Source organism: Eschscholzia californica, unplaced genomic scaffold (genome assembly GCF_041429995.1).
Source record: "Eschscholzia californica isolate CP2 unplaced genomic scaffold, dmEscCali1.0.p SCAF_1, whole genome shotgun sequence".
Classification (NCBI taxonomy): domain Eukaryota; kingdom Viridiplantae; phylum Streptophyta; class Magnoliopsida; order Ranunculales; family Papaveraceae; genus Eschscholzia; species Eschscholzia californica.
In genome coordinates this window covers 84,191,295-84,206,338 of record NW_028238198.1, presented here as the reverse complement: position 1 = coordinate 84,206,338, position 15,044 = coordinate 84,191,295, and the positions used below count along the sequence as shown (strand labels likewise).

Sequence of the window (15,044 nt, the reverse complement as noted above, 5' to 3'; positions counted from 1 at the left end):
AGGCGCTCAGTTTTTTATTTCAGAAACGTGGGAGCTTGTTTAACCAATGGATATTTTCGTCATTCCACCTCACTAACGGCCCTACCCCGTTAAATGTGACGGAAAAATTCAAAAAGGTGGGAGTTTTTGTAATTATAATTGAAAGGTGGGGGTTTCAGTAATCTGCATATTGAAAAGGTGGGGGTTTCAGTAATTGCCTCTTATCTACTCCTTCCATTAGATTTAAGTATATCAACTATTCTTGCATTAACCCTAATTCAAAACATAAATTCAATTAGAATAAGAAAAATTAATAACCCTAAATAAAAACCCTTATCAGAAAAGATGAGATTCATACAAATCAGCCATCAAAATTTAAAATTTGAGAATTCCAATTCAAGATCTAGGCCAGAGGATTCAATTCTGTAAAAACCCCTAAAATTTTGACTTAAATTGAAGAAAATTTACCTAAATAGGTAGAAGATCAAACCTGGAAATTCCTGCTAACAAATTTGAATCAGATCCAGTGATTGATCTGAAGAATTTGTCTTGACCTAAAAACTTAGGGTTTCGACTTTCGAGGGATTTGAGTAGCAGATAATGATGATCTAGTGAAAGAAAATGATGAGTTTCTCTCTCTGTTTTTTTTTCTTTCTCCCTCGACCTCGAGTCTCTGAGAGAAAGAAACGTAATTTTGTTCGTTTTATAAATCTGGTTGTTTTTCGGTTTCAAAGTTGTGTCGGTTATCCGATTCAACCCGACAAAATCACCTATCCAAGTATTAAACTCAATGTCAATATTTTACGGGTTGTTAATGTGAATTTATTATAACATTATGGACTAAATTGAAATTAAAAAAATTTGGTAAAACCCCATTTTTTTTCGTTTGGATCTTCTTCTTCTATCTTCTCATTTCATCTATTTCTCTCTCTTCCCACCTTACTTGGAAGAAATCAAAGTCACACTGTGGAAGAAAAATGGGTACTTTGGGGAAAGCGATCTACACCGTTGGATTCTGGATTCGTGAAACTGGTCAAGCCATCGATCGATTGGGTTCTCGCCTTCAAGGAAAGTACCACTTCCAAGAACAATGTATGTCTTCCTTCCCCCAATATGTAACCCTAGATAATTCATCACATTTCTGATTCCGTTATTTCTTAATGCTCATATTAGTTTAAAGCTGAAAAGGGTTTTAATTTAGGGCCGGTAATTATAAGGCCCAAAATGAGGAAGTTAAAGAGAATCAGGCCCACTACTAAATAATAATGAGGAAAAAACCCAGTAGGTAAAAATACAATTTTACCCTCCAAAATGAAATTTTCCGCCTAAATCAACGTCAAAAAACAATTTTGAACATTTCTGAACAATTCTTGGTTTGCTCTCGACAATTTTGTAAATTTCTGAACAAATCTTAGTTTGTCTCAACAATTTGAAATTTTTTTAACAAATTCGTTTTTGCTTAGACATTGTTTTGCCAAAATATTTCGCATTTTTTCTTTTACATTTTACATAAACAAACTAACACAAACATTTTGGCTACAACATTTTTCGGTTTGGCTTGTGAAAAAATGAATGGTTTCCGCATTTTTTGTTTTGCTTTCGACATAAATATAAAGACTAAAGCATTTTTTTATTTGCCTTTTACAAAAATTAAAATGTTATGCATATTATCCTTTGTATTTAACAAATTCGTTAACGAACAAATAATATATTGACTAATACATTATATATGTTGTTAAGAACATAATTATATATGACGCCAACATTTTATAATAAGTCGGGACATTATTATAGATATTGTCAACATTTTATAACAACACAATGATATATGTTGTCAACATGTAAAGGTAACAATGGAATTATGATAATTACATATGTTGTGAACATTTTGAAAAATGTTCAAAAAATGGGTTTTTTTTACATTATTATTTTTGAGTGGGTTTTTTCTTATTAGGGTCTAGATTTTTGGGTTTTTCACTCATTTTTTCTTTAATTTAGTGCTTGGGTGTTACTAAATTGATGGACTTTTTCTTATAGAAGTTAAGATCATGATTGATTTATCAATTTTCAAGTTGCCCATGTGTTATTTTTGTGGATTTTGTAGTTTATGATATCAAATAGGTTTAGGGTTTTGAAAAATTCTTGTTATGGGTAGATTGGTTTAGTTCTATTTATTGGGTATGGTTGATGTTTTATTAGTAAAGTTAGTAACTATGTGATCTTTATGTTGTTTTAGTATCGAGGCACCGAACGTTGATGAATGTATTTGATAAGGTTCCAACTGTTGATAAAGAAGCATTTGTGGCACCTAGTGCATCTATCATTGGAGATGTTCAAGTCGGACGATCGTCTTCCATTTGGTACGGTTGCGTTCTGAGAGGTACATTTGATTCATCATAAAACAAAAGTATATCACTTTGTTATCGTGCTATTACTATGTTTTCAAACACGAGACACAGCAACCGTCCGGGTCCAGGGTATGACTTCTGGTAGTTTAGCACTCAAAGGCATCCGTCCACTAACTGATATATGCCAAGACACCTAATGTATCCTTAGCCCTTAAAGTATAACCACCATTTAGCTAAAAGTTTGTGTTATATGAGACTGAAAATGTAACTTGATTGATAGAAGAACCATGAGAAAGTCTTACCTCAAGAGGAATCTTACTTAATAGTTTCTAGTATATCGCGATTATTGAAATTATTAAACTTGTCATGATAATTAACCTAAAAGTTCCTGTTATGAATCTGAGCGTCAATCGAAAGATGGAGATTATTTATGAAGTTTGATAACAGAAGTATGAACTATGAAGTACTCCAGTCACTTTAAAAACGTTCCAGGCGCACGCCTCGAGACGAGGCGGTCACCTAATGGCTCCAGGCGTACGTATTTGAACCCGAGAATAACACGTGTGCAACTAAAGTCACCTGTTATCTTTTGACTTGTTGGACGACGTAAAAACATTAGTATTTTTACATAATAGTTGTCATTTTTCTTACAAAAGGTTAGGTTAGTTACGCCTTTTACTCGTCAAGGCGTACAGGCGCCGCCTGGCCTTGTGAGAGCAAATCGCCTTGAGGCGTAAAAATGTATTTGAAAACATTGGTACCTCGAAATTATAGATAAGTACAAATCTTGTATTCTTGTTTATAACAGTGCAATTGTTGGACTTGTAAAACTCTCTTGATAATGACCTGGATCTCTGAACCAGTGGACTCCAGATTCTCAACTAGGTTTGGGATCCATGCATGCTTGTTAGTGCTCATATCTTTTAAAAACTTCATAGGTTCTTTGATGTACAGATCTTCTAAGCATAGAATTTTGCTTTTCTTTTGTTTTTGGTTTTTCATAACAATAATTTTACTTGGTACAAAATGGAGGAAAAGAGACGATTATAAGAAAAATGGTGTGACTCTTTCTCCATGCAGGTGATGTTAACAGCATCAGTGTCGGCTCTGGAACCAATATACAAGACAACTCTCTTGTTCATGTAGCTAAGTCCAATCTTAGTGGAAAGGTATTGCCCACTATTATAGGAGACAATGTTACTGTAGGTAAGTAAACAGTTCGTAGCTAACATCTGCTTGATAATTTTTGCAATTAGAAGAGTTCGAGAGGCGTTTATACTCGACCCATTTCAAGCTTCAAAGATCCTTGAGTTACACTTACAGTTTAAATTGAGCAGGTCATAGCGCTGTTTTACATGGCTGTACCGTGGAAGATGAGGCATTTGTCGGTATGGGTGCTACTCTTCTTGATGGAGTTGTAGTTGAGAAACATGCCATGGTTGCTGCTGGAGCTCTCGTGAGGCAGAATACGAGGATTCCATGTGGAGAGGTTTGTATCGAATACTTTGCACTAAACCTCTTTCCATTTGCTAATCGCGTTACCTTACCTGTTTCTATGCTACGCATGGACCCCTTTTTAGACCTTGTATCAGGAATGCATTTCGTGAAGAATTAGTTGTCAACGGAGTAGTGTTCTTCACTTGCTTTGTGTGTAAGAGAGCAAATGACTTTGATTCTTAAACCTAGTCATATACCTTCATTGTCGTTTGAAAAACAACACTGCTTTCCCTGATCACGGTTTTCTCAACTTTGACAATGGTAACTAGACGAGGTTTCTATGTTGAACTGTTTAAGTTTTGAGGCATATAAAAAAATGGGGTTAAACCCTTCTGATCATGAATTACGCTCTATCCTAGAGACTGACTGGCTGTGAGCGTTCTTACGATGGTAATTGACAATTTTTTGGTGTTGTGATGATGCAAAAACGTTGAAATTTTATAATAGTTACTTAATTCAACACCATTTTTCTATAGGTTTGGGGAGGTAATCCAGCAAAGTTCCTAAGGAAGCTAACAGAAGAAGAGATAGCTTTCATTTCTCAATCAGCCACTAATTATACAAACTTAGCACAAGTCCATGCAGCTGAAAATGCAAAAACTTTTGAGGAGATTGAGTTAGAGAAGCTTTTACGTAAGAAGTTTGCTCGTCGTGACGAGGAAAATGATTCTATGCTCGGTGTTGTTCGTGAAATACCTCCAGAGCTTATCCTTCCAAACAATATCTTACCTGCAGATAAAACACCAAAATCTGCTTAAACTGAGGTAGTCCATCCCCTTTTCGTTTGAAGGTGGTAGATGTGAAGGAATTTTTGTTATTTTCGGATCTAATGACAATCGGGTGTTTTTTTTTTCCTATTTCAATAATTTTGGGGATAAAATGCTTTCGAGATAGATCGTAATGCACCTACTGTCATTTTTGTTTTCGGCTACAATTCAGAAGTATGTTTTCTCTTCTTGTACCCAAGATCTGTTTATCTCAGACTTTGCACTATTAGAATTTCATCAATGTTGGACGAATAATTACAAGAATGTATTTGATATAATTGACATTTTATTGAATATAGCTTCAAACAAAAGATTCCACAAAGAAGGTATAACGATTGTCGAAGGCTAAGCTCCACACGTTGTTTTAAGATACATTTTATGAAAATGGAGAGGATAAATCTAAGACCCAAAAAAGGAGTCCAAATATGAAATCCAACCCAATAGGGAATAATATCTCAAAAAAAACCCAAAAAGTTGTGTTACCTATCTATCCTCTCAAAACAAATACATACCACTCATGTCCCTCACCCATTTCCCGCCCAATCTAACCCAAAAGCCTGCCAATGCGTCAGCACCCACATGCTACCCTCTATCTCTTTCTCTCTCTCTCTTTTTTTTTTCTCTCTCTCTCTCTCTCTCTATCTCTATTTCTCTCTATTCTGATTTGATTAAACATTCCTCTCAACTCAAAATGCTCTCTCTCTCTAAATTGATTAAACACTAAAACCCTAAAAACGCTCTCTCTCTCTCTTGAAACCAAATGATTTTGGGCGTCTCTATCTCTCTCTCTCTTTCTCGCTCAAACGAAACGATTTTCGGCGTTTACCCTCTCAACCGAAGCATTTCCGGCTACTCTCTCTCTATATTAAACCTTCAAAAGCAACTTCAAAACCCTAAACCTAATTTCTGTTCGTCAGCGTTTAACACACAGGTAAGACTCTGTTCTTCGTCAAAATCTTCTTCCTATCTCTGTTCTTGGTCAAGTTTTAGGGTTTTTGGTGGTGAAATGATGAGTTTGTTTTAACATTTTGGGTCATTTTGAAAAAATTAGGGTTTCGTTTCACACATTTAGTACTTTGATCTAGATTTTTGGGGTTTAACTTGCTCTTAAGTTGTTGTTCTTCGTGACTGTTGTCGACATTTTGATTTGTGATAAAACATTTATGGATTTTGTTTTTTATTTCGGAAGCATGCATCTTCACAGAAGGTAATTTTGGGGTTTATGGCTCTTCATCAAGTTTTTAGATTAGGTTTGCTGATGAAATTATGGGGTTGTTGTAACATTTTGTGTTATTTTCAAAAAATTGGGATTTCGTTTCACACATTTAGTACTTTGATCTTGATTTTTGGGGTTTAACTTGCTCTTAAGTTTCGTGATTGTTGTCGACATTTTGGTTTGTGATAAAACATTTATGGATTTTGTTTTTGATTTCGGAAGCATGCATCTTCACAGAAGGTAATTTTGGGGTTTATGGTTCTTCATCAAGTTTTTAGGTTAGGTTTGCTGATAAAATTATGGGTTTGTGGTAACATTTTGTGTTATTTTCAAAAAATTAGGGTTTCGTTTCACACATTTAGTACTTTGATCTTGATTTTTGGGGTTTAACTTGCTCTTAAGTTGTTGTTTTTCGTGATTGTTGTCGACATTTTGGTTTGTGACAAAACATTTATGGATTTTGTTTTTGATTTCAGAAGCATCCATCTTCACAGAAGGTAATTTTGGGGTTTATGGTTCTTCATCAAGTTTTTCGGTTAGGTTTCCTGATAAAATTATGGGTTTGTTGTAACATTTTGTGTTATTTTCAAAAAAATTAGGGTTTCGTTTCACACATTTAGTACTTTGAGCTAGCCCTAGAAAGAGGGCTAGTGAAGAGCCAACCACAGCTGGGCCTAGCAAAAAAGGCAAGAAAATGATGAATGTGACTTCATCACAGACCAAGGTATGATATTCTATACACATTTGTGAGAATGTCCTTTCATTATTGTTTGTGGTCTCGCATTTCGTTTAATGTTTTGGCATAATTTATAGTGTGTTGTCATTCTGTAAAATGTTGCTTAACTTGTTCCTACCCTTATTCCTAGGGTTCTGTGAAAAGTTATGAAAACCATTAGCATCAGCTTATTGTCTGTACACATTGCAAGATGATCCACCATTTTTGGCATTGTTTCAGCATTCCTACTCTTATTCCTAGTGTTTTGTGAAAAGTTGCTTCACTCATTCCTACTCTTATTCCTAGTGTTTTGTGAAAAGTTCTGAAAATCATTGGCATCAGCTTACAATGTTGTAGCATTTGTAGTCGTGTTGGAAAATTTTGCTGAATGATCTAACATATCTATTACTAAGTGTTTGAAGCATCGATCTGCGACATCCAAATCGAAAGAGCAGATGGTGGAGACTCAACGTACAGAGTCAAGGGAGCAAAAGAAGAAAAATTATTTAAATTACAAATGTAATTTGAAAGCAGTTCACAAGGTAGCAAGGGACAATTTGGAAGCATTTGTAGTCCAGTTTTTGTTCTCTGGAATGTTGATGAAATGAATGGGTTGTTTTAATAATTTGGGTTGTGTTCCAGAAATTGGGGTTATGTTGAGACATTTAGTACTTTGTTTATGATTTTTGGGAGTTTTACTTGATTATTACAGTGATGTTATTAGTCAATGTGGCAGACAATTTGGTTTATGTTTTAACATTTAGTGGGGTGTTGATGAATTTTGTGGTTATTAATGAGTAAAAATTGATATGTTTTTGACATTTTGGGTTGTGTAGAAACATTTTGTGCAAAACATTTAAAAAAGAGAAGCAGCAGCAGCAAGACATAGGCTGTACAAAGAGCTAGCTCTAGAAAGAGGGCTAGTGAAGAGACAACAACTGCAGGGCCTAGTAAAAAAGGCACAAAAATATTAAAGGTGATTGAATCACAGACCAAGGCAAGATGCATTCCTAAACATTTTGCATAATGTTTAAGAATGCATACGAAATGACATAAGGTTCTGTGAAAAAAGTTAAAATTTGGGGAAAACAGTGGCATCAGATTTTTGAAATGTCATCTCATTATTGATTGTGGTCTAGCATTAAGTATAATGTTTTCGCATTATTTGTAGTGTCCCGACATTTTGGAAAATGTTGTCTACATTATTCTTAGGGTTCTGTGTATAGTTATGGAAACCAGTGGCATCAATTTTTTTTGGTACACAATTTGCAAATGATCTCGCATTATTGACAGTGTTCTCGCATTATAAATAATGTTTAGGGGTGCAAGGTAATAACAACAGTTGTTTCTCAAACAATTCGAATAATGTTAAAGCAATATTGATAATGTTGGAACATTTTCAAGAATGTTTAAGAATTGCAGAAATTGTTCCTCGAGCATTATGTATAATGTAGCATGCAAGTTACCTAATCTTCATCTATTTCAGAATATATTCGGAAATGTTACACAACGACGGAGTATGTCCGTTTCAAAATCAAAAGTTCTCTTATCAGCGAAGAAGTGTAGGTATTTTAAATTGAATTCTGCTTTGCAATTTAACAAATGTTTGGGCACTGCTTAAAATGCTTAGAAAACGTTAGACTGATCTGAACATCTTTAATACAAAATTGTGGTGAACATTTTTCAAAATGTTCACACATCCTTTAAAATGTTAATACAAATTGTAAAGTGTTTTTAACAAAACGAGAACCAGTTGCTACTGTTAACATAACTGTACGGAATAGTGTTAACACATCCCGTAAAATGTTTAGACAAACTGTAAAGTGTTGCTTATAAAACGAGAAGTGGTTGCTAATATTAACAAATCTGTACGGAACAACAATGAAAACACCATGAAAATACCCTAAAACCAAGAACAACCTCACCAATGGAGCTTCAAATAAGTAGATCTACAAATCTATATATTTAACTCTCTACAAAACTATGAAAACACCATGAAAACATCCTAAAATCAGATTTGAAGTTGTTTTTAACCTCCATTAAAGAAGATGATGATTGAAGATAAAAGATGATGAAGGTTGCTCAAACGAAGAAGATGATGAAGGTCGCTCAAACGAAAAAGATGATGACTGAAGATGATGATGGAAGATGGTTGAAAATAAAGGAAGATAATGAATGTTCTTGAAGAGGGTTTAGGTTATTGTAGAGAGAGAAATCTGGGAAACAAATTTTAGAGAGAGAAAGAGGTAATGAAGAGGGTTGAAGATTGATGATTGTAGAGAGATGAAGATGATGATTGAAGAAGATGATGGTCGGTGAGATTCGAGAGAGAAAAGAGGGTTTGGGTTTGTGTTAAATAGAGAGAGAAAGTGAAACAGATTATGGAGAGAGAAAAAGATTTAGTTTGTGAAAGAGAGATATTAAGGAGAGAGAAAGTTTATGTTTCTTATAGAGGGAGAGAGTTGTTGGATATATATATATATAGGAGGGCAAAAGAGGGATTAGAAGAAATTATTAGGTCTTAGAGATACGAGTTGGGTCCGGGTTGTGCATAGGGATGTGTATTTGGGTTTGATTTGAGATATTAGTTGATTATTGGGTTTTGGGCGGGTTAATAATCCCGGTTGGGTTTTTTTTTTTATTTGGGCCCAAAATTTGGGCCTTTCATCAAAAAATTATTTTGTTTATTCTTCTTGGTAACTCAAGGAAGGACCTCTCCCTTTCCCTCTCTATAGTTGCCGTTGGTTGATATGTCGGGATGCGAGAAAACGACGTGCCTTCCACCTGCTCACGCGCTCACAACCCCACAAATACAACCCTAATCAATCTTCATCAACACTACAAGCTATTTCTACTGCGGCTATGAAGGGAGACAAGATGACCTAGTTTCTGTTCGTTTTTCTTTCTAAGTCAGATCTCATATCTGGCTCGATTTTTTTATTGAAATACTTTAATTTTTGTTGTGAGCAGTCTAAATAGTAATCAAAATGATTTTTGTACCGCCTAGGTCCTATCGCATCGATGACTCCCCATATAAGACAAGATGTAAAATCGTCATTTCACACAATGTAAGCTGACGGTTACGGAGGCAGTATGGTGTAAGATGACGGTTACGGAGGCAGTATGGTGTAAGACTGTAAGCTATAGATGTAGTAGCTTTAAATAATTTTATTTTGAAAAATGGTAGAAGATGCGACAAAAGTAGACCTCTCCACACCTGAATAGGAATCGTTCGTCGAGAGCGAACAAATCCATCAAGAGAGAAGAATAATGTTGACTCGAAGTTTGAAATCGTTGATTTCGTGTAGGCCCGCATTAGGCTTTTAATCCTTATAGGCTCTCACGTTACTCTTTTAGATTTAGTCTTTTCATTTTTTGTGAATTGTCATTGTGCTTCTTATTACTCAAATCAAGGGTTCTTGGCCATATTAGTCTGAGTTAAAAAGGATTTAGTTTCATGAAGAAGGAAGTTAGTGAAACCAATTATATAAGAATCCCCTCCCCCACCCACACACATAATAAAGAAGCAAAATACTAAACAACAAACTCTCTCTCTCTCTCTCTCTCTCTCTCTTTCTTTCTTTTTTTCTCCTTAATCTAATTGTTCTTTTTTATTTGTATTCTTTTTCTCTTTTGTGGGTTCTCTTAATAGTTTATAATAGTATTAGGTTTGTTTTTCTATCTTTCTATTTCTCTCTCTCTAACACTAGTTAATTAGTGCTTTATTCCTCTTCTTCTCCTTCTTCTTGATTCTCCAAAGACTCTTCTTATTGCATATGTTCTTTGTTTCAGATCATAACCAGTAGTAGAAGGACTAAGGAAAAAAAAAACCTTCTCTAGCTTTTCATCTTTTATTGATTTAATTCAACGACCAGTTGTGAGGAGTTTCTCTATAAATCTTGATCCCCACTAGGTTAAATAAGTAGTTGATTTGTGGGTATCATTTACTTTGTTTCATATCTTTGTGAATTCTCTAGATTAGTGACTAACTAGTACGTATGGCGAACCGGTGGTGGGCTGGTCAGGTAGGGCTGCCGGGGATGGATCCGGCCTCTTCTGGTTCACCTACTACCATGAAGAAACTTGACATACAGATGTCTATGAATATTGAAAACAACAGTGGAGGAAGTGGTGGTAGAGACGACGATGATGAAAGAGATGGTGATGAACCTAGAGAAGGTGCAGTTGAGGTAGGAACTCGTCGACCTAGGGGTAGACCTCCTGGTTCTAAAAACAAACCAAAACCTCCGATTTTCGTTACCCGGGATAGCCCTAACGCCCTCCGGAGTCATGTCATGGAAGTCTCAGGTGATACTAAGAAACATTCAAACTCTAAACTTTTATATCATTTCATGATCTCTTTTATCTCCATATTAATTCATCAAAGTCATGGTATTTAATTTTAGTGTTATTTTTCATGTGAACTTGTTTTCGGGCAGGTGGTGCTGATGTTGCTGAAAGCGTAGCTCAGTTCGCGCGAAGGCGTCAACGAGGCGTATGTGTAGTGAGTGGAAGTGGTACAGTAGCTAATGTTACACTTAGACAACCAGCAGCACCTGGAGCGGTTGTGGCCTTACAGGGTCGATTCGAGATACTCTCACTAACTGGTTCGTTTTTACCCGGGCCAGCACCACCTGGATCGACTGGGCTAACCGTGTACTTAGCCGGTGGTCAAGGGCAGGTGGTGGGTGGTAGTGTGGTAGGTACCCTTATAGCTGCTGGTCCAGTTATGGTTATTGCAGCTACGTTTGCAAACGCGACTTATGAACGGTTACCACTTGAAGAAGAAGATGAGGCCGGGAGCGGTGGTGGAGGTCAGCTAGGCGGAGGTGGTGGTGGTGGGTCTTCTCCTCCTGGAATTGGGAATAGTGGTGGTGGTGGTGGAGGACATGGGCAGCAGCATCAATCAGGGTTGCCTGACCCATCATCAGGTTTACCTGTTTATAATCTACCTCCAAACTTACTTCCTAATGGTGGGCAGCTCAGTCATGAGGCTTATGCTTGGGCTCAAGCACGCCCACCTTACTGAATCTCAAGAGACAAAGTTAGTGAGAGAGATTCTAGCTAGCTAGTTTTCTCTCAGATGTAATTGAGATGATTATTCTACTCTTCTAACTAATAAACTCATCTGATTTGAATTCATGAAGCTAGAAAAGATATCATGGGTTGGTTATCATAATGTATATCTATTACTTGAGCTTGAATATTAATATGCTTATCTTATTGTTCCATTTTAATTATCTCCATTTTGCAATATAAATTTTACTAGTTTCCAAGCTAGCTAGTATGTAAAAGAAAAATGGTATTCTACCTTATGCATGCTTAAGCCGGCAGAATCTAATTTCTCTCTAAATCTTGCTCGTTCACTTAAACCGATTGAAATTTTGGAATTATGGGTCAAACAGAATTGCATATGAAATACCTTAACAAAAAAAAAAATAGTACATAAAAGGCTAATATATATAATACACAAAGAAAGCTTATATTATAGCCTTGTTTTACTTCTTTTTTTTTCTTTAATATTTCTAAATTAAAAAGAAATTTCTTGTTCAATCATTTTTCCTTTAATGGTATTGATTGGATTTTAAAATAAATTAATAATTGAAGGAATGACAGTTTATGATCAATGCTTCCTCTTACTAGTAGTTCCTTCTAAAGATCATAATTCATATGTTAAAGAGAGAATATGAACAATTATCAATAACTAGATAGGCACATAAACTCTCTCATTTAATTTATTTATAAGTTATATTTGGATTGGGTTCTTAATATAATAATAATAATAATAATTTCTTTGACTAAATTTTCAAGTTATATTAGGTTTGAAGGGATGAATCTAGCTATTTAATTTGGCAAAACTATTAGACTATGTATCAAATATTCAAATCCCTTTGAATGAAAATCCATATCTTGTCACTTCAAATGGTTAGAGTCTTAGAGATTTGGTGAGATGTAAGGAGGGTCTACCTAGGTTGTCACTTGTATCATGAAATGATCCTATTTTTGGAATGGAAACATTGAATGTCTTGTAATTTCTTGAAAAGATAGAACTCACAAGAGAAGGTTGAGTTTCTATTTCAACCACAACAATCTTTCCAAGAAGTGGTTGAAAATTACATAATGAGACATAAGAACGACCTAACTTAGCCTAATAAATCTACATTGAACATCTAATCGAGTTTGAATCTTACTTCCATATGTATCACTGTTAGATATCTACTGATTTAAAGAATATCCTCATCCAATTCGAGAATTTTACATGAATTTTTGTTTATTTCGACCAATACCATGACAAAAAGTAGTTAGCTATTCATTATCTCCGTTCAAGCCTCCCGAAAATATAACTCAAACACAAAAACACAAGGATGATAAAGAAAAGAAATGTAGTTTCACTATACGTGATTGGATGGCTAATTAATGAGCTAGTCTAGAGGAAGGACTTGCTTAATTAACCCTCAAATTATGTTTCTTGAAAATTAAAGTTAGCTAATAAGAGATCCTATAGCATTGCAAAGAAAAAGTGAGTCCCACCCTTCACATGTATTCACGTGTCATTGTTATTTAGAGTCATCAACTTGATCCTAAACCTAAATTATTAATCTAACCTAATTGATTCTTTTTTGCTAAATTTACTGCTTTTCATGTAAAGTCCACGACAAACCCTAATAAAATATACATGATATTACATAATTGAATAGGATTCCCCTTAACCTAAATTAATGAAAGAATTCAGACCTTTTCATTATACTGTTTTATATAAAAGTGAAGTAGCTAGCTTGTTAATTATTTTTTAATTTAATTACTTAATATTTAATTAAGCATCGACGTTGGTGGGGAGGCATTGCTTGATCGTTAATCGAGAAACGGGGTTTGGATCTTTCTTTATGAGAGTATTTTATATTTGCTAGTTTCTGTCATGGAGTGTGCCTCATTTTCGAATTGATTAGTCTTACCAATTTTTTAAAGTTTAAACATGAATTATTGGTGTTAGTCTCCTTCTCACCAATGGTGAAATAGATATTTAATAATAATAAATTGCAGGTTGATTAAATTAAGAGTATTTATTTTTGGACGAAAGAATAAAAATTAAGAAATTTTGTCGCATTTAGCTTGAGTCAAAACAAAAACGCATTGAGAAGAGAAAAAATATTTCTAATTAGTTTTCACATTTTTGTAAGATAGGGCTTCAAGTCGAGGATATTTCTCTATTTACGTTCTTGATCATATGAGGTTTCATTTATAATTCAAGTCAAATGGCGGTAGGTTCACATACACACATATATATATAAACATAAATAACATAAATCTTTATAAATAAGTGAATAATTTAAATAAATCCTAGGATTTTATTTATTTATTATTATTACTTTTAATACAAATGGTAAACAAATACAATAAGAAAACATAATTGTTGTAATAAAACTCTAAACAAAAAATTTCTAAAACTAAAATTTAGAAAAAAAAAAATATTAAATTTCTAAAAGGACTAAAATGGTAAGAACTAAAACTAGAAAAAATAAGTTGGTTCTCGTGGATGTGGTGGTCGAGCCTAGTAATAAGCAAATTGATAATGACAATATTTTGATAGTCTTACTGGTTATCGTACATAATCAGTGTAGACTCTAATAGCAGGTGGGTCCGTTCTGATAGTTTGATGGTTGTAGTTGTTCTTGTGGTGTCTTTGGGGAGAAAGAAATAATGTGGGTGTAAATCTAACAAGAAATTTGGGTTGAGAGGACCCAATTCCTATCAAATGTCATCCAAGATATAAGGGTCAAATTCAAGAGATTTTGTAGTTCCTCCTAGTATTGTTAAACAAAAAATATTGGCAAGATTGAAGACTCGTTTGTTTTTACCTTATTCTCTTTCAACCAAGCAAACAACAAAGAGTAGTTCCATTCAATTTGAGGGAAGAAAATCTTCTACTAAAACCATATAGAAGAAATTTTGGGAGAATGCCAAAACTTCAAATAGTAGGGCAAACCATGGGGACATTGGGGAGTACTAATGCATAATGGCCACTTGCAACCAAGTAGAATATAAAATAGCAATTGGTGGGTTGGGGACTTGGGGCTGCATATTGTCATGGTCAACTCCATATAATAAACTTGTTCTAAAGAAATGACTTGGGTACCATATTGTATTGGATATGTTTGCTACATTATTTATGCAAATATTGAACAAGTCAATCCCCTTGGTAATTTTAGTTTATATTAATTGAAATTTTAAAAGTAAGTTTGCATATTGACAACTTGTTACAAAACAAAAAATTAATATTTTGAGTTTTATGAACTAATCAAACTCTACAAACTAAATGACCATTGACATCTAAGCCCTTGTAGTCCTAGCTCTGTACGAGGGTCGTATCGATAAAAGTCTCTTAACTTTTTTGTTCCTTGAATTATAAGTTTATAGTTGATCATTTCTTGGTTATTAGTCAATATAAACAAGTAGTAAATGGTAAACATTTGGACATCCATTTCAAATTTAATATAAATTTTTCTAAATGTGTACATAAATTT

The 15,044-nt window shown here is 34.4% G+C and overlaps 2 protein-coding genes across 2 annotated transcripts; both read left to right on the top strand.

Moving 5' to 3' along the window:
- The first annotated feature begins 913 nt into the window (after positions 1-913).
- On the top strand, positions 914-4,735 carry LOC147570243 (gamma carbonic anhydrase 1, mitochondrial-like). Its single transcript, XM_086656811.1, has 5 exons — positions 914-1,071; positions 2,216-2,359; positions 3,408-3,533; positions 3,665-3,816; positions 4,301-4,735. The coding sequence occupies exons 1-5, from the start codon at positions 957-959 to the stop codon at positions 4,580-4,582; spliced, it is 819 nt and encodes a 272-aa protein (XP_086512937.1). The 5' UTR covers positions 914-956; the 3' UTR covers positions 4,583-4,735.
- A 5,302-nt stretch (positions 4,736-10,037) lies between these two features.
- Positions 10,038-11,753, top strand: LOC147570242 (AT-hook motif nuclear-localized protein 20-like). The gene is made up of 2 exons (XM_086656810.1): positions 10,038-10,830; positions 10,962-11,753. The coding sequence occupies exons 1-2, from the start codon at positions 10,521-10,523 to the stop codon at positions 11,549-11,551; spliced, it is 900 nt and encodes a 299-aa protein (XP_086512936.1). The 5' UTR covers positions 10,038-10,520; the 3' UTR covers positions 11,552-11,753.
- Positions 11,754-15,044: the final 3,291 nt, after the last annotated feature.